Source organism: Coturnix japonica, chromosome 6 (assembly GCF_001577835.2).
Source record: "Coturnix japonica isolate 7356 chromosome 6, Coturnix japonica 2.1, whole genome shotgun sequence".
Taxonomy (NCBI): domain Eukaryota; kingdom Metazoa; phylum Chordata; class Aves; order Galliformes; family Phasianidae; genus Coturnix; species Coturnix japonica.
The window spans coordinates 3,529,696-3,548,607 of NC_029521.1; the positions used below are offsets into that span (position 1 = coordinate 3,529,696).

An 18,912-nucleotide genomic window follows, 5' to 3' on the forward strand; every position below is an offset into this window, starting at 1 on the left:
CACTCTTTTAGAGTCCTGGAAGATGTCCTGGAAAAGAGCATGCTGAGATGCTTCATGGCCATATAGCAAATGTGTTGCCCTCAATAGTAAAATTGCAACTGGAAGCAGTTCCAACTGAAGGTTTTACACAAGCTACGTGAAATGCAGCTGTGCAGTGCTTCTAAAAAGCACTATTAGTGGAGAGACTATTAAATGAAGGCTGACCCCCCAAAGGTCTCATGGACCAACGTGTTTAACGAGACAGAAATGAGTTCAAAAGGAGAAACTGAAAAGGCAGAAGAAACAATGGACCCGCAAATGCACTACTCGTGTGTCCAATTAATTGCACTAATTAGCATTGTAAGAGCTTGTGATCCTTATTTTCATATGGGATAAGAGGATTGCAGGTTGAGAATAATCAGTCTTGTCTGCTTTTGCTGGAGGACTGACTACAGAATCAGAATGAAAACTCTCATGTTAATGTTTTTTTGGTCAGAGGCATTTCATCCATTCTGTACTTCCATAGGAAAAAACATTTCCATTTAAGAACACAAGCACGTTGCTGACATTGTTTTACTTTAGTAGTTAATACAATTTTTGAATGTTAGCCATTAACTACAGTTAACATAATTAGTTACTCTTTGATTTTCATTTCTTTCCTTTTTTTTAAATTATTTATTTATTTATTTATTTATTTTAAATAATTCCATCTTTCTATGCAATATCAATGCAGGATTTATTCAGGCTGGGATGGAATCTTAGTGTCAGCAGAATGATGACAGTTGACTGCAGTGCAAGATATGGCTCATGTTATCTGGTGTGTGAATTCTGCATTACTAAGAGCAACCGGTAGTTTTTTTGTCCTGTGACATGGATTCTGTGCAATAGAAAACCAAGGAAATGTGTTTTGAAACAGACTAATCCATGTCAGTGATAATTAGAGTTGGACTAGTGCTACAGCAGATCACTGGTGAACATTCACAGAAACTGGTTATTGTTTTCAGGAATGTAGGTAGGAAGTGAAAATTCTAAGCAGTTCTTACATAAATGTGTAGCAAGGTAGAAATTTAAGTCCAAGGGACCGTATCCGTATTCTAAAATAACACGAAGAGCTGGAAGTAAATTAACTTTTTAAACAGAAGAGAAGTGGGGATGTCGGTGCTGTCAACATTGCAGGGCTATGGAACGTGAACTGTGTTATTCAGTCTGAATACCAGGTGCTGTATTGTAACGTGATTGATTAAAAAAACAATTCAATATTATTATCATATATATTTTTTAATGTTTGTGATGGTGAAGTAGTGCTGGGAATGGTCTGGGTCTGCCTCAGTGGTATGTTAGCATTTTTTTTTTGTATTCAGACTTACAGAGGTATATCCACAAAATGCAGTCTGTCTTCATACCTGTCATGCCAGCAGCATATTCCAGACACTAGCCATTTGACTGAAGACCTTTTTGGTAGTGAAACTGAGTGCTGAGTTCTTAGCCGAGGCAGTCAGTCTATTTCTAAGGGTTACAGAATGTAATGTGAGAGTATTATTCAGTAAGAGAATTAAGATGGTCTTAATAGACAAGAAGACAGATGAAAAGGGGAGCAAAGGTTGAAGGAAGAGGTCTGCATAAATGAAAAATCTGTCATGTGCTGTATCTTGTCAGATGTTCCATGTCTCAAATGCGCAGGAGTAATGAATGAAAATGAGATAAATATTTCAGGAGAGAATTCTACTTTTCCAGAGGTGAAAAAAGGAAAGGAAAATACAGCTACAGAATGCAGAATAAACTTCTTCCAGTCTCTTTTATGAAAGGCATATGCATTTACCCTTTTTTTTTTTTTTTTTAATCTATCCCTGTGAAACCACAACACACAGCTGGAAACACAACACAGGTCCCAGAATTAGGGGAGAGGCAAACTGGAGAAGCAGCTGAGCTGAACCGTCACCAGCATCCCAGGATTACTTCACGCTCATTTGAATTCCTACGATCCTTAATCTTGCACAGGTTGAATCCAGAGTGTTTCTAAGAACTGAGTTAATTAGTGAAATATCCCCCACAATAACTAACTCCCCTGCTAAGAAATGGTCTCTTCCATTTTCCTCACATGATTTTCTAGGCACTTTCACTTTTCCATATATAGGAGCAGCCCAGAGACTGACAGATCAAGCTAGGTAGGGATACAGACTCCAGGCACATGCGTACTCCTTGCATGCATACACAGATACAAGCCCATGCTGATCTCACAGACTAAAATTTGAGTTAGTATTACAGATAGCGAGTGAACACAGTGGCAGTCCTGATCAGAAAGAACCTTCAACTTCAACAGAAGGCACTAAAGGCAGAAGTCTTCAACCACTTTTTAAAATAATCCATCAGGAAAAGCATCACAGCCATGAATGGGCCGGTGGATGGTTTATGTGACCACACGCTGGATGATGAAGGAGCTTTCATGTTCACATCAGAGTCAGTAGGAGAAGGACATCCAGGTAAGAAGCCACTATGGCGAATGCATTAAAGGAAAAAAATATATATATATACTTTCATTGAAAATGATTTGAAAAGTCCAAAGAAAAATGAATCTGCTATTAGTGTTACAATGGAACATCTGTTTAACAGAGCGCTTTTTACATTATTTCCATTAGACCTTTCCATATAGACTATAGAACCGCTGCAACTGGAGTTCTAACAGGAGCTTTTGTGCCTTTGCTGGGTGTGTTGCCCTGTGGAGGGCAGCGGGGTTCCTTGTTGCTACTCCTTCCTTTTCATCTTATTTGCTTTTTTATACAGTATTACTGTGGAGACATTACTGTACCTCTGATAGTCTCAGGTTTCACATATGGATAAGAGTACATAACTTGCCTCTCAAATTCCATATCCTTATGGGCACTGTGAAACAGTCTTGCATGTAGGCTGTGCTCTAAAACTATCACCCATAGGCAGTCTGTTTTAAAGACTTGAAAAATCAGTGGTCCCTACATCTGTACCTGTCAAAGTTGCCGATATGTTTTCCCTCATTTCGTTATCTGGGTATTAATGCAATAGATGGAATTGCTTAAGCAAATATTGGGCAGTTATTTGCTAAAATGTACGTATGGTCAGCAGAGATAAGTTCAATTTCATTGGAAACAAATGGTCATCTGCCCAAAACACGTACTTTATGTTAAATGAGTCCAAGGGACAACAGACTGTTTGACGTCCTGAAAAGTATGTTTGTTTTAGAAGGCGGTGTGGCATCACATACTTTTTGCTATAGCAAGGTGGTTTTTTGTGTGTGTGATTATATCGTAAATGGGTGGGAAAACATAGACAACATAAAGGTCAGCAGTGGGAATATAACGTCTGTAGTTCTGATATTCCTCTATAATATTAACTTATTAGTGCAGGTCAAGTCTACGGCTGATGCAATTGAGTCCACTGCTGTCAATTTCAGGTTAAGCAAGTTGGAGTTCTTTCTGATGTAACACCATCAGAAAATGACAACCATATTCAGTCCTTTGGCCGTAGGTCCGTCTCCAATTTGTATATAATTACATCCAGCAACCACAGAACAACATAGTTCCATATGAACATTTGCGTGCTATGAGGTGATTTTAAATTGACAGTTGTTTTTTTTTTCTGAAGATGGCAGGTCACAACTGATGCTATTCTGATCATTTTTTAATCTCTTTGAGGCTGTAACAGGTAAGCCTCAGAATAGGAAGAGAGATAGTTGAACCTGAGTCCCTAGGTTTTTATTTGTCCCTTAGCTTCTTTTCTTTATCAGTTCCCTTTTTGTCTTGGTTCCTATGTTAGAATATAACCCAGTTTACAGTTGTTACTTACATTTTCTTCTTTATTTCCAAACACTCTATTGGCTGTCTCTTCTTTAAGTCCCGTGGACACTGTCTGTCTCTGAAACACCTGTCAGGCCTTTGTGAAAACGTTACCATCAGTGAGATTTGTGAACATCATCTCATTTGCCAGAGACTACTGGATCTCTGGTACTTTGAGATGCATATACCTAAAGAGCTTTATTGTAGAGGAGTGAGTGTAAATTTGACTCTAACTTTTTCAGTGTGTATTTTCCTAAAAAAAATAGACAGTTACACACCTGAGAGAAAAATAATTATCCATATTCTCCAGATCAAGCAGAACAGTGCAAGCAGAACAGCTTGCAGCATCCGAGGCTGTAGTCGGGCTTTAGATTATGTTATCAGTAGTGCTAGAAATTTATTGTGAGTTTTGAGTACCTCTGTTTGCTGTCAATGGATAATTTGCATGTTCCTGATTATTTCCTTTCTGCATGTGGTAGTATAGTTTTGCTCAAAGGCATTCTGTGAAGATCCTGAACCAGATCCTCTCCTGGCAGAAATCTGAGTTGGACTGATTGCATTAGTTGAGCTGAATGCTCTCCTATATACTTTCATGACAAACAAAGCAGAAGAAATTACATGCTTACTAATTTATGTATAAAGACAACTGCCTTCTATCTGTGCAGTGCTTTTGAGCTATGTGTAATTAAGAAGCCCAGGTACTGTAGAAGCAAGAAAGTAGCTGGCAATAATTAATATACACAGGCATTATATATGTTCCCCAAAGAAACCCAGAGATGACTGTTTATCCCATTATTCCCAGACCTACTTCTTCAAAATGATTTGAGCATGAAGTTTCAAAGTTCTTTCCAGAAGGTCTTTAATCCTGGCATTTAGCAGGGCAAATTCCAAACTCTCTGCAGGCTTACATGTAACCTCCTCCTTTCTGATGTAATAAGAGCAAACAAATAACAGATTTTCTTTTCTTAGGTGGTTTTTTTTTTGTTTGTTTGTTTGTTTGTTTTTTTCCCTTTTTTCTTTTGTGTATGTGTGTGTGTGTGATTTTTTACTTTGCTTCACAGAACTGAAAGGGTTGGAAGGGACCTCTGAAGACCATCTAGTCCAAACTCTCTGATAAAGCAGGTTCTCTCTTCATCCAGGGGAAGTGCCTGTCCATGCTGCACAATGGCTTCATTGTGCTTTGAAAGACATTGTGTGTTACTCTGACCCACAGTGTCTTACAGGTGCCAAACTACTTAGAATTAATTCCCTCCCCTTTCTGGCATGGCCCCAAGTGGATTTGTCTGCACACAGAATGTCATTCAGCTTTCCAGTAAGTATTAAAAATATGAGAGGAAACATTTGCTAAAAGCACCCTCAGACTCTCAACCATATTAAGAAATACATTAATCTGAATATTCACAGAAGAAAAATCACCCCCAAGCCTCTCCCTTCAAGGAATCAGAAATTCCAGTCAGTTGATGTTCACACAACTAATGTAACCGTTCAGTAAACTGCATACTGAGCAAGAGAACGTGTAAGAAAAGCTGTTTTAACAGTGCAGTGTTAATACTGAAGCATGGCTGCTGTTCCCAGTGAGGACTCCTCAAGAGTCTTTTAACAAAGGAAAATGGAATACAGTGGAATTCAGCCATTCGGATTCTATTCAATGAAACTCAGTTTTGGTAGAAAGCTCATTTTTCACTGACAAGCTCAAAATAAGCATTTGTGTTATCAACTTCTAATTTTTCACAAACAAAACAAAACACAAAAAAAAACCAACTCTGAGAATTGCTCAGTTTACCATATTTTGAATACACAATTTCACCTTCTGGTGCTGCTGACATAAGAAAGGCACTACCCCATGTTATTTTGATGATCACAGGTTTTTAAGAAAATAAACCTTACCTGTTGAAATGTTTGATGTTTATGATATTTGCTGTGTGATTAAAGCTAGAAGTGTGGTCGTACCTGTTTGCAGTTTCAAAGGGTGGTGCTTTTGAATTAAAGTTTTAGCTGTTGCTGTTTGCCCTTTTTATTTCTGATGAGTGCATGGAGAGTCCTGAGAACCATCTCCTGTTACAGAGCATTTCTTTTTAAAGGAGATAGCACTTATGATTGCTCTGTTAACGTAGTCTAGATTCACATAATAAACTTCTAGTCAAGTGTTCAAAACACTTTGGAGATCCTCCCAGTTGGTGTAGATCACCTTTGCTGCTGAAAACGTTCTTTATTTCATAGTTTGACAACTGAACATTTCAGTACGGTTTATCATCAGACCCATTCATCCCTTTTATAGCTATCATGAGCTGTTTCTATGGCTGGTTGGCATCTCTGCCACAAGGCTGGCTCTGTGGTGTGATTGGATTTCTAGATAAGAATTCACGGTTATCTAATACCTTCCTGTTCAGTCAAGAAATCCTTAGGGTAGACATTGTTTTTGCAGTGAAAGGAAAGAATGGACAGACATATTCTGCCACATTCAGCAGCTATGAGAGAACTGTGACAGTTGAGATGATAAATTTAAATAACAGAATGAAAAGCACACAAAGCCTGCTAAGCATCACTAAAAATAGAAGTGCTGGGTTTTATTTTACATTAGAGACCTTTACTAATAGACATATGTGTTAAGCAGCTGATCATCCTGCTTGATTTCTCATTTGAATCGTGATGGTTGGCTCTATACGTGTCAATGAAAGTATCTAACTGCACCGGGACTGTTGGTTCCTGTACCAGCCATCCATTTTTGAATGAATTACCAAAATGATTTGTCTCAACCTACTATAATCCAAAATTGGACCATTGGCGTGATAATATAAAACATTCTAATTGATTTTTTTCAATGATTAAAATTCCCATGAGCATTCTAAAGTGCAAAGGGATCTTCTGGTAGAAGCTGACACACAGGTAATGAAATATCATCAAACAGTTCTTCACACAAGCCACTAAACCACAGCTGAATTCCATTCCTGCCTTTTAAAAAGACATTCAGTTTTTAACTAGAGTCTCGAAGGAACCACGAATCCTATATAGCTCTATACAAACAGCTTCAGTGGTTCCCTACTCTTAAGATTTGACTTTTTCAGTCTTTATCTGTCTTTCTCTCATCTCCAGCTGTCAAATATCTTCACATCGTTGTCCATCAAACAGAAACTCTTCTCAGTGTATTATTATCACAGTATCACAGTCTTGTGTGGGTTGGAAGGGACCTTAGAGATCATCAAGTCCAACCCCCAGCATTCGAGCCCCTGTGTAGCAGAGCGGCACTTCTACCACTTGCGCCACAGGGGGATTCGAACCCGAGCCCTCCGGTATTGCAACGTGGCATTCCTACCACTGCGCCACCGGGCCACACAATTATCTGCCAGGACTTCAGAGCCCAATCCAATACCCACAAGGATTTCCTTGGGTAGCTTACCTTTCCTTCAGTCTTTCAAGAACTAAATTGAGTTTGAATGATTTAATCATGTAAGATAATTTTTTCCTGATTTTGAGATGTCTTTCTCAGTTTGTCTACTGTAGCTAATGTTCCCTTGTGACTTACAGTTTGCTGCAGGGCTCTGGACCTGCACTAAGAAGGTCATCCTTTCTCAGTTACTCTGTTGACCCACCCAGGTATTAAAAACCAAGTATTTTCTTGGATAATTTTTTCTTTAATGCTTGAAAATATGGCATTATTGTTCTAGAATAAATTGGAAATATGAAAAGAGCAAGCATTTAAATTAAAGTCCTCTATTTTTATCCCTCATCTTCCTAAGCAATGCTCTTTTGGGCTTCTAAATAAATGACAAGAATGGTGTCTGACTCCTGTTTGGTAATAGCAGTAATACATACTCTATTCTTGAGAGGCAGAATGTTCAGATGTGGCTTACCTTTACTAATCATCTTCTGTATTCATTCTTTTCATCCAGCAATTAATATGTGAAATCACAGTGTCACGTTAGCGATCTAGTCTGTGATTTAAACTCTTCATCAGGCTTTATCAGCTGCCGTATTTAGGTGCATTCTCACTTTCTACTGGTTAATGGTAGAATATCATCATCTTTTTATCGTACTGCTGCTGTGGAGGGTGTGCTGTATTGGTTGGGGTAGCAGAGAAGAGGTAAGGAGTAAAGCCTCTTAGCCTTTCAGGTAACTCTATGAATAACGTACTTGCTTTCACAGTGAGGTGAAGTTATGATTAGTATTAGTTTACAGCTATTAGGTACATTCCTTGTTCGATCTGTCTATTGGTCTCGCTTGCCGGATATTGCATGTGACTTTCCATTTAGTTTGCTTAAATACTTCAACAATAAGCAATTTAAGAATTCCTGTCTACCCAAACAGATGCAGAGTCTGCATTTTGTCTTGAGATTCCTGTTCTGAACAACAGTTTTAATGTCTTGCAGATAAAATCTGTGATCAAATCAGTGATGCTGTACTGGATGCCCATCTCAAACAGGATCCAAATGCCAAAGTTGCCTGTGGTAAGTCATTTGCTGCCTTGCCTTCAGACACTGATCTTTTATCGTCAGTGTTGGCAAACAGCGTGATGTCACGTGCCAAATCATTTTACTCTCAGAAACAGTACAAAAATAATAATAATAATAATAATAATAATAATAATAATAATAATAATAATAATAATAATAATAAAATAATAATAATACAGTCTTCAGGAGAATGAGAGATGAGGAGAACCAGCAGAAGTTCTCATAAAGGCCAAAGCAGCAGAAGGTAGTAACTTCCAGAAGGGTGGGACAGTTAATTTTCTGTGTGGACTGAAGATTAGAAGGAAAAATAGATTGGATTTCATAATGGTAGATTTTTGTAAGGATATTTGAATGCCATGTTAACAGTACATTTATTATGCTTAATAAAGTTCTAATTTTCAAGTCTTAGTCCCCATGACTGCTTATTTTCACATTATCTCTTCAGAAGGAGTTGTGCCATCATCCCCTGCCTAATTTTCTCAGTTCTTTTAACTAAACCTCAGCTTCAAAGTCTCCTTGGGCTGGAGGCAAGTTCTCAGAACAGTTGGTCACTGATGAGAATTATTTAACCTCAGTTTGGGTCTCAGAATGACTAAGCAGATATAGAAATCCTGGTTTAATAGTTCATTTCCCTGAACCTCACTAAATCTAACTCAGTTATGCCAAATGCTTGATTTTTTAAATGGACATAATTGCCTTTTTTGTGCTTTCACACATGTGGTAAAAGAAGTCGGTTGTAGAAGGAGGTTAACATTGCCAAAAATACACATAAAAATACTGATATGGCACATACCCAGTAGATTTCACTAAAACACCGTAATCACAAACATAGTTATGTGTCTCAGTGGGCTTGTTATTCTGCTACTGTAATGCTGTTTCCATCTCTGTTTTCAGAAACAGTATGTAAAACAGGAATGGTGTTGCTCTGCGGGGAGATCACATCTCATGCTATTGTGGATTATCAGCGAGTTGTCCGAGATGCAATTAGACACATTGGCTATGATGATTCAGCTAAAGGTTGGTGAAAAAACTCATGAAACCCTGGAGAGCAATCAATAGGCCACTGCAAACCAGGTCTGTCAGCACTTCCTTGTCTGGGCTTTAGCAAGCCTGATAAAAACCTCAGTATCCTGTGTGAAAGCTGATTACATGGTGCTACACGAAACACTTTCTGGCTTTATCCCAGTAAGTAGAAAAAACATTGTATATTTGTTAAAACTGAAAAGGAGCAGGCAGAATATACTTCAAACTGTGAACATGAGCCATGGAATCTACCACTAACGTAAGCTTGTGACAACTTGAATCTGTTCTGTGGCAAGCTGGTAGATGCATCTTAGTGAGGAAAAGAGAGAAGAAACATAGGCTCTGTGTTACATGCATATACTGTGGTGGCATCCAGACTTATTGGGAGACCCTCACTGTGCAAAGCATGTATTTACATCTTTTACATGCATATCAGAAAGCAAGTTCTCCAGTTGCTGAAAGCATCAGCTCATAGGAATTTATATAGAGGTTTTTAATACTGTTTGTTTGGGAGAGGCTTATCATTTACTTGTTCTTTTTTCACTACTTATCTCTAATTAGCTGTTCCTAACTGGCACTGGGTGCCAATGCAAGAGAAAACAAACAGTAACAATCAATAAATGCAACCCTGCCTAACGTACCACCTCTGCCACAGAATTAAGGTCTATTGACAAACAGTTATCAAGAAATAGCAGTTAGATTATGAACTCTGGATGTGGTATCCTTCAGAATGAAAACTCTTATCTGGTTCCGTACGACCATCCACTGAGTTCAATTCCTGGCTCTACACAACTGTGACAAGGAAAAAAAAACCAACAAAACCTGAAAACCTGTCACTATTCTTTCTTATTTTTCCAACTAGGTTTTGACTACAAGACTTGCAACGTTTTAGTGGCACTGGAACAGCAGTCACCTGATATTGCCCAGGGAGTTCATTTACACAGGAACGAAGAGGATGTTGGTGCTGGAGATCAGGTAGAAGCAACATCACACCTGATACATCCAAAATGTTTGAATGCAAAGTGCTTACATCATATCACTACTATGTTCTCTAAAACAAAACCCATCTGAAAATTTGCACACTTCCATTTTGTTCTAGCCCAGAATAAACAAAGCATATCCTTGTTAAGACAGTTGGAAGTTCTTTGCAGGCAGATTTTCTGTTGGTTTCTATTACAGCACTCCACATAAGCCAGGAGAGTATGTAGTAGTTAGGATGCATTCTGTAGATCCTCACAAAGGTTTTCGCTTACGTTTCTCATACTGTTGATGACTGGCTTTGGATGCTTCCGACCATTCCTCTTGCAGCCAGACTTGTTTAGTAAGATGAAATAAGCAAAGGGCCTTAGAGCTTGCACAAAGCTCATGAGATTTTACACAGCAAAAAAACTGGGCAACATTTCAACTGTCTGCAGCATTAGTAAAATGAAGGCAAATATGCCAGAGTACTTTTAATTCTCCCTTATTTCCCAGAGGCAGAGATCTGTTTTATTATAATAGGTATTCCACATAATTAAAGTTGTCCAAGCTCCATTTCTGCGAGCTAAATAACATGCGCAGATAATTACAGCATGTTCCCAAGAGAAAGATGCTAACATAAAAACTCCATAATCTGAGCAATGCCTGTATGAATGAGTTTAACATTTACAGTAGTTATCATTAGTAGTAATATCTAGCTTGCAACAACGCTGTTAAGAACCATAAATGGAGATGTCAGAGTCAAGGAGCCAAGCTAATATTGTTTAAAAAGAAACAACCTTGCGGACAGAAATTAAAATGCTTTTATGCTGTCACGGGGACAAAAGACCACATAAGAAGAAAAGATTTCTGACTTCCTTTAGCACTTGCACGGTCCCCTTTCCCATTGTATCTGAATAACTACCAGTCATTACTTTAGTATCACAACATACGCTGTGTGAGGAGAAAGAAAACGCTACCTAACAAACGGTAACATGGCACAGGACTGGGTCTGAACAATAGTAGAAGCTGTGACTAGAAGCATGCTATGCTGCACTGCAGCAACTGTTTCCAACTGAACATGCAAACCACCAAGACTTGTGTGAAAAATCCTTGGAACGCCGTTTGTTTCTCTTTTTACCATAGCATGTTGGAACTTGATCTCAATTTAGGCTCCATAGATTGCAAGGTGAAATAGTACAAAGTAAACCAGAGGGTGCTGCTTGCTTTTTGTTTCAGATACAATCTCATTGCCTTTGGTTGTGGTGGTTTTTAACAGTGACTGAAGTCTCTTCTCTCCTCCTGCAGGGTTTAATGTTTGGTTATGCAACGGATGAAACAGAGGAATGTATGCCTCTAACAATTATTCTTGCTCATAAACTGAACGCCAGGTTAGCAGAGCTCAGGCGCAGTGGGGAGCTTCCTTGGCTGAGGCCCGACTCTAAGACACAGGTAAAAGTTGCTGTCTTTATTGTTTCTCTCCTTTAAAACACAGTAGCAATCCAACCAGCTACTGATAGCCCTTGAAAACCATCCTATTTTACTTCTCTAAAATGTTAGATATTGTAACATTAAAAAAAGTAAACGGAGCTCAGAGTACCACGGTTGCTACTGAACAAGCGACAAGTATCAGGGAAAGAGTTCCCAGTGCTTAACATAGTCCCCTTGTCTGTTCTAAAATGGTTAGCTTGTATCAGAAACTGCCAGAAACACTTCACTATGTACAAGTAAATAAATGTTTTGTTGCTGTTGTTTTTTTTTCCTTCTCCCTGCTTTGTTCAGGTCACCGTTCAGTATGTTCAGGAGAATGGAGCAGTCATACCAGTGCGTGTTCATACCATTGTGATCTCAGTACAGCACGATGAAACCATTTCGCTGGAGAATATGCGCAAAACCCTGAAGGACCGTGTGATTAAAGCTGTTGTCCCTGCAAAATACCTGGATGAAAGAACTATTTATCACCTTCAGCCTAGCGGACGTTTTGTTATTGGAGGGCCCCAGGTTTGCATTTCTTTCGATGCTTCTATCAGCTTGCCATTGCCCGCAGGCGTGTGCATTAACAGAGATGCTCAGCTAGCCTGGCGCATCCACTCTCAGTTGTGAGAAGCAAGCAGTCTAGCAGAAGTTCTAACTGTGACTGTAGAGGGGAGATTCACTCAGGGTTTTATGTGCTGTACTCCAAAGGAGTACAAGGGCACAGTTGCATCATTCTCTGCATTGTGACTTAAGCAGATAAGCAGAGTCAAATGTAATATCACATGTACAAGCCCAGCTCTGGGTTTTTCAGGCCTGGATCCAACACTGTAGGAGACAAACAAACCACTCTCATTGAAAGCACACCTCACAAAGAGATGGACAACAGCAGGTTTACAACTCCTACAACGAACTTGATTTTCAAATCTGTATAGCTTGTACATTTCTGCCCCATACCAGTGAGAGCTGAGGTGCCCATCTGTTCTGAAAACCTGCTCCCTAGGAGGCTGTGGACACCCCATCCCTGCAGACATTCAAGGCCAGGCTGGATGTGGCTCTGTTCAGCCTGGTCTGGTGGCTGGTGACCCTGCACATAGCAGGGGGTTGGAACTGGATGGTCATTGTGGTTTTCGTCAACCCAGGCCATTTTACATCTCTATGACAAGTTCTTCTGTTGAGAAAGCTAACATAGCTTCTGCATTATCTAGATAACTTGGGAACTAAGGGGGATAATTGCATCTCACACTTGTAGAGGTCAGAGAGAACTTGCACACACTGTAGGATCAGAGCTTTTGAGATAAAGATTCTGAAAACAGTTTCCCAGTTCTCTAAGTTCTTGCCTTTGTCATGGCAAAATTTCAAAGCTCCTTTCTGAAATTATTTGGTGCTATTGCTAACTTGGATCTAAATGTGAGTTGTTGCCATCATTCAAATTCATTCATTCACTCACTGGAATTTGCCAGAGCCAGTTCTGTGGCTCTACGCCTCTACATTAGTGCCATAGAACAGGTGGGAAAATATTGAAGTTAATCACTGTTGCTCTAAAAGTGTATTTCTGTGGAGCTGAATTGATAGCATTACTATAGCTGTATTTTGTTGTTGTTTTGGACTATGGACAAATGGACAAGCAAAACCATACTGTCACTAGGAGAAAAATCAACCTGTGTAGCTATCACACATATAAGCTACAATGACAACCACACAAATGAAGTTTCTGAGGTGTGCACTGAACTGTACCTACTTCAAAATGTAGCATTACTACCTGTAAGCCAACCTGCAATCTCTTGTTGGGAAACTGTATTTCTTATGTTTGCACACACAAACTGATACGTTGCGGTGTGTGTTTGCAAATTTCTGAACCTAGGATAAGTTTACTTAGTTTGGGTCAGTCAGCTTGCATGTCTGTGGCCTTACAGTTGTTATCAGCAGTGGACTTGTGCAATTTATGATAGCACTGTGGCAATCAAAACGTAACTATTTCTCCATCTGTTACATCATCAGCATTCTGGGTACCAGTAAGTTTTGTTTTTAAACAAAGCAAGCTATGGAAGTCTGTCTTCAACTTCACCTCAGCTTACCTAAGGATGAAAATTAAACCTCTCTTGGGATCTTCCCATCGTTTCCAAGTCCAGTGACACACTGAACCTTGTGCTTGTTTTTACTGGTGTCACAGTTTTCCCAACAACATCACCTGATGGTGGTGTGAGGACATGACAGCTCTCCTTAAAGCGTCTGCTGCAGGTTTTATTCCTGCACTTGCACCCCCTAGAAAGACAAGTTGATCAATATCCTTTTTATCTGTCCATTTCTCTTCCTCTCAGTCAGTTCTGCAGTCAAGTGGTCATGGCATAAAAGGTGTTCACACTACACCCACCCGTGCTGCCAGAAGTTAAGGTTTGAGACCAATCATAAGAAATCCAGAAGGTTCCTTCATCTAAAGTTCTTAATAGAAGAGGAAAAATAGTGCCACAGGTTTTCTTCTGTGCGTATGCTTAGTCTTTCTAAGAACAACTTTAGCTTTCCACTTGTTTGCTATGCAAACATAACAGCAGTTGAACTTTACTAGCATAGTCTTCTCTACAAAAAGAATTCCAAACCTGCCCATACAGGTGGAGGCCAAATATTGATTGTTTAAGCATTCATTAAGTCTGGGGTCAGACAGCTAGTCAGGGAAAGATCTGTAAACTGAGACCTAATGAAAATTAATATTAGTATTTTCATTAGTACTCATAAGCACGCAATCAAGATAGCTTAAACTGCCCATTCTTGCATACCCATCATGTGTAGCTTAAATAAGTGAGCAGACACAGTGAAGTTGGACGTGTGTTTCTAGCACATAACTGACAGTTTCCTATAACGATACTGCATCACAAGTGTTGAGTGTCTGCCTCCATGTAATGGTGTATAAGGTTGCATAAGCATATCTTGCAATGGTAAATAATTATTATACTGCGTATTATTCACACAACTTCAGATTTTGTCCTACAGATATGAAAACCTAGTCTATTTCTATATATACATTATAACCTAGCAAAAAATCTCTCTGTGGTTCAGACAAGACATGTACTTCGTGAGAAACACTCTGTACTCAGTTTGAAAGTTGTAGATAGGTCAGTTATAATCCAAGGTTCCCATACTGTTCCTATGCTTTTGAAACAAGCAGTAGCTCTAGCTACCTAGGTGTGATATGTTTTGTCTGACTACCAAACACCATTCATGACTGGGATGTCTTATGAATCTGCCTTCAAGAACATGTATAGCCTCTGTTGCAATAGTGAGATGAGTTCATCCCTTCGGCTATCACACAATAATCTATAAGTGGAGAACATCCTCATACATTATCGTCTTCTGAAGACTGCATAGCCTTGTTTCCAGAGTTACGATAAAATGCCCTGTAAAGTGACCCAATTCTTTTACTGATTCAGGGTGATGCTGGTGTTACTGGTCGAAAGATCATTGTGGATACATATGGTGGTTGGGGTGCACATGGAGGTGGTGCCTTCTCTGGCAAAGACTACACAAAGGTGGACCGATCAGCTGCCTACGCAGCCCGTTGGGTGGCCAAGTCTCTTGTGAAAGCTGGTCTATGTCGTCGTGTTCTGGTGCAGGTATGATTTGTTCTTAGCGTTGCTCTTTTCAAAAAGATCATTCCTCTCCAGCTTAACCTTGAATAAACATCATACAAGACACTGTACTAGAAGTTGTCTTGGTGATGGATTGCGGCAGAAGAAAGGAAGGCTTCCTGATAACTGCACTACAGCTTCTTGAGGCTGGCTCTTATTGCTTAGCTTCCCTTTTATCAACTCCTTTTCCACACACTTACTGATCTTAACCATTGGACACCTGCTGTCATAGGAACAATCATGAGAAACAGGGAAAAAAGTTACATCAGTGTTTTCCAAGATCTGTTTTCTCTGCAGATACAGACTGTGTCAAAACATGACATAGTCTTCCTAAGAAGGATCTCAAACAAGTGCTTGGATATTCCTGTCTGCTGAAGCACCATGCTTATTTGTTAACCGTGGCGTACTCTTTCCCATAGGTTTCCTATGCCATTGGAGTAGCTCACCCACTCTCAATTTCACTGTTCACCTATGGGACCTCCCAAAAAACAGAGAAAGAACTACTGGACATTGTGCACAAAAACTTTGACCTCCGGCCTGGAGTCATTGTCAGGTATGAAAACTAATAGATACAGAAATACCTTGATGATCACAACCTGAACAGATATCTTGCAGAACTGTTAGATACTACAGTGTGATGATCATTCTGCTAAGCCAGCACAGAAAAGCTGCATGCAATTCAAAAGAGACATTTTGTCAGACTGCACAGCTGATAGTTTGCATGTAGCACCAGCACGCCATGACAGATGCTTTAAACTTATATATGCCTTCAGCCTTTTACCTTACATACAAAATGGCATTATTATATACAGTACTACAACATGGTGGAAAGCACAGCAAAGAAAACATAATAGTAAAACCCTAGACTACAGCAAAAGAGAATATACTCAGATGTGACAAATATGAAAACAAAAACAAAAGAAAAAAGCTACTTACCTTTACAAGACCTCAAGTACACAGCAGCCTCCCACAGACATCTTTGCATCTCCTCATCCCTCCCTGCCAACCCTTAAATGAAGTTTGGGAAGGGGTGAATCCTGGCTCCCGCCCTTCCGGCCATTCAGCTGCACTGTGTGCACCTGAGTTCCCCTGGGTTGGCCCTTCCTTCTCACTAGGTGCTCCATCACTGGTTCAAGCTGTGACTTAGCATTTCCATTACAAGATAAAATATATATTCTTTTGCATTTTTTTTGCATATTTTTTGCATATTTTGCTATCAAAAAGTAAGAGTTTCTATTTTATGAAATTAGTGTAATGTATTTCTTTTCTATTAAACTCATTATTCTCAATAATAAGAACATTTTTCTGTAGCCCCAAAGAAGTTCAGATGTATGTTTTGTCAACAGTTGTATCGCTTGGGTGCACTTTGCTGAGTGTTACCAGATGGTTGATGGAGGTGCTCCCCTGCCTTTACTCTGCCCTGGCGAGGCCTCATCTGGAATTCTGTGATTCCATGGCTCAGTTTACATTTGGACACAATCATTGCTATGTTTACATCTTCAGAATATGCTTCCTAGGTGGACAGTAAAAGCCAGATATCTATGTATATCAATCTTATTGATAAACACAATGAATATTATAAGGTGAAGACATTTATTTATTTATTTATTTATTTATTTATTCATTCATTCATTCATTCATTCATTCATTCATTCATTCATTCATTCATTCTTTAATTATTCACACAGGGATTTGGATCTAAAAAAGCCCATTTACCAGAAGACTGCATGTTACGGTCACTTTGGAAGAAATGAGTTCACATGGGAGGTGCCAAAAAAGCTTGTCTTTTGACCCTTGTCATCTGTCTTTAAAAACAGAAAGGAAGAGAGGTTCACTAAGATGAGAATGCTTCCAGAAATCGTATTTGAAAGCTTTGTATTCAACCAAAGGAATTTTAGATTTTAAATGGAAAGAAAGAAAAGGATATTTTCTTGGAGATTGATTTGTGGGTTTTTTTGTTTTGTTGTTTTTTTTTTTGTTTGTTTGTTTGTTTGGTTTTTTTTAGCCCTTAGTATCCTTTTTTATCTAGAAGACAGAATCTTGTTTTTAATCAACATAAGACAACAAAACACAGTTTACTTTTTATTGCTGCTCCATTGGTTCCTTTGATAAAGGTCAAATATGACTCAGGTACTCAAACCAATGGCTGAACCTCAAACCTTTCATGGGCATGGATGATTTTCCCAACTGACTATGGATCAGCAGATCTCTTGCCTCTAATTAGATGATGGGAAATTCTGGGGTCCAATTTCCTTACTGGAGTTAGCATTGCATACAGCTGGGGGATGCTCTGATGGGAGAAGGCTGGATATCGCATAACTGTATCTTGGCCTCTTTTGTGGAAGATGTTACCTGACACATAATACTTCTTTACCAAGTATGTGCTGTTACTGTTGTGTTTCAATTACCTGTGTTTTTGAAACATGTTCTCCTATAAAACAATCATACAATAAAAAGCTTTTTCCTACCTTGCATGCAACAGTGTCTCTTTTCTGTTTTCTGACGTTACAGTATAACTGGAGGTCCTTTTCTCTTAGCCTCAGATACTCTTGTAGGACTTTTGTTTATTAACATGATTGAATTTTAATAGCTTTTTGAATTGTGACATGAATTTCTATTTCACTACATCTGTGATTATTGTTTAGTCCTTCTCATTAATAGAAACTTGAAAATGTATTAGATTTTAAACTCTTAATTTTGCCCTTGACAGTATTCTCTAACGTAATATTTGCTCCCAAATGTTAGATTCATTGCATAGCTTATTATATTTTACCTAAATTTGAAATAAAATTAAAAACACAGAGAAATAACTGAAGAACATCAGGGAAATGCATATACTATATGGTTAAAATGTGAACTGCTGGCCTATCCAGCAGTCTCTCATCAAAGAACTAACTACTAGATGGCTGTGCCTCCCTCCTCAGCTGAGGGAGCAAATCTGCTGAAAGCATGTCAGCATTTGGGCAAGTATTCAGCTGCTAAATCTGGGTACCAGCACCCTCGCTGCTGCTGGAGATGGTGGCTGTTTTGCCTTGCACCATTTCTGGGTACCTGGTGAGTATGGTGGGTTAGTTGTGAATGAGAATGACGACAAGGGTGTTCTTGCTGTGCTACTGCATTATGTTGTCCTATAAAGTACCAGAGTAAGTAAATTGTTTGCAGAGGACCACAAATTAATTCCAGTTTAGTTTAGTCCAGGAGGACGTGGGACCTTTGTCCTCTGTGACAAGATTTGTTTGTCAACAGGCAACAAGGACGAACTTAATGTCACAGTACAAAGTTCACCTGCTTATGGCCCCAAGAGTCACTAAATTCTAGTTTTATACTTTAAACGGCAGCCTGTTAGATCTTCTGCCCTGGGCAAGTCATATTTCTCTCCAGATTGACTTTCATTGCATAGCATCACCCAAATAGATGTGGAGAGCACCTGACTGTCATGATTTTTAAAGAAAAGCTGTCATTTGTTCTCTTCTTTAGTCTGTCACAAACATAACTATGCTTGCTCAAGCCAGAAGCTTTTCCACTTAATTAATCATGCCAGTGTGCTAGGTGAGCTGTGAGCTGATCAGAATAATTAGCAGGTTTGTGTGTAGCATCCTA

The 18,912-nt window shown here is 39.1% G+C and overlaps 1 protein-coding gene across 1 annotated transcript; it reads left to right on the top strand.

The window, feature by feature from the left end:
* The first annotated feature begins 2,119 nt into the window (after positions 1-2,119).
* On the top strand, positions 2,120-17,786 carry MAT1A (methionine adenosyltransferase 1A). Its single transcript, XM_015866078.2, has 9 exons — positions 2,120-2,459; positions 8,153-8,230; positions 9,131-9,253; positions 10,122-10,234; positions 11,525-11,668; positions 11,999-12,217; positions 15,115-15,297; positions 15,732-15,865; positions 17,001-17,786. Exons 1-9 carry the CDS (start codon positions 2,366-2,368, stop codon positions 17,101-17,103), a joined length of 1,191 nt encoding a protein of 396 aa, XP_015721564.1. The 5' UTR covers positions 2,120-2,365; the 3' UTR covers positions 17,104-17,786.
* The last annotated feature ends 1,126 nt before the right edge of the window (positions 17,787-18,912 follow it).

Coding starts and splice junctions, on each gene's coding strand:
- MAT1A (XM_015866078.2), top strand. CDS start 2,366: ATGAATGGGCCGGTGGATGGTTTATGTGACCACACGCTGGATGATGAA. Junction 11,669..11,998: donor GGCCCGACTCTAAGACACAG/GTAAAAGTTGCT, acceptor TGCTTTGTTCAG/GTCACCGTTCAGTATGTTCA. Junction 15,866..17,000: donor CGGCCTGGAGTCATTGTCAG/GTATGAAAACTA, acceptor TTATTCACACAG/GGATTTGGATCTAAAAAAGC.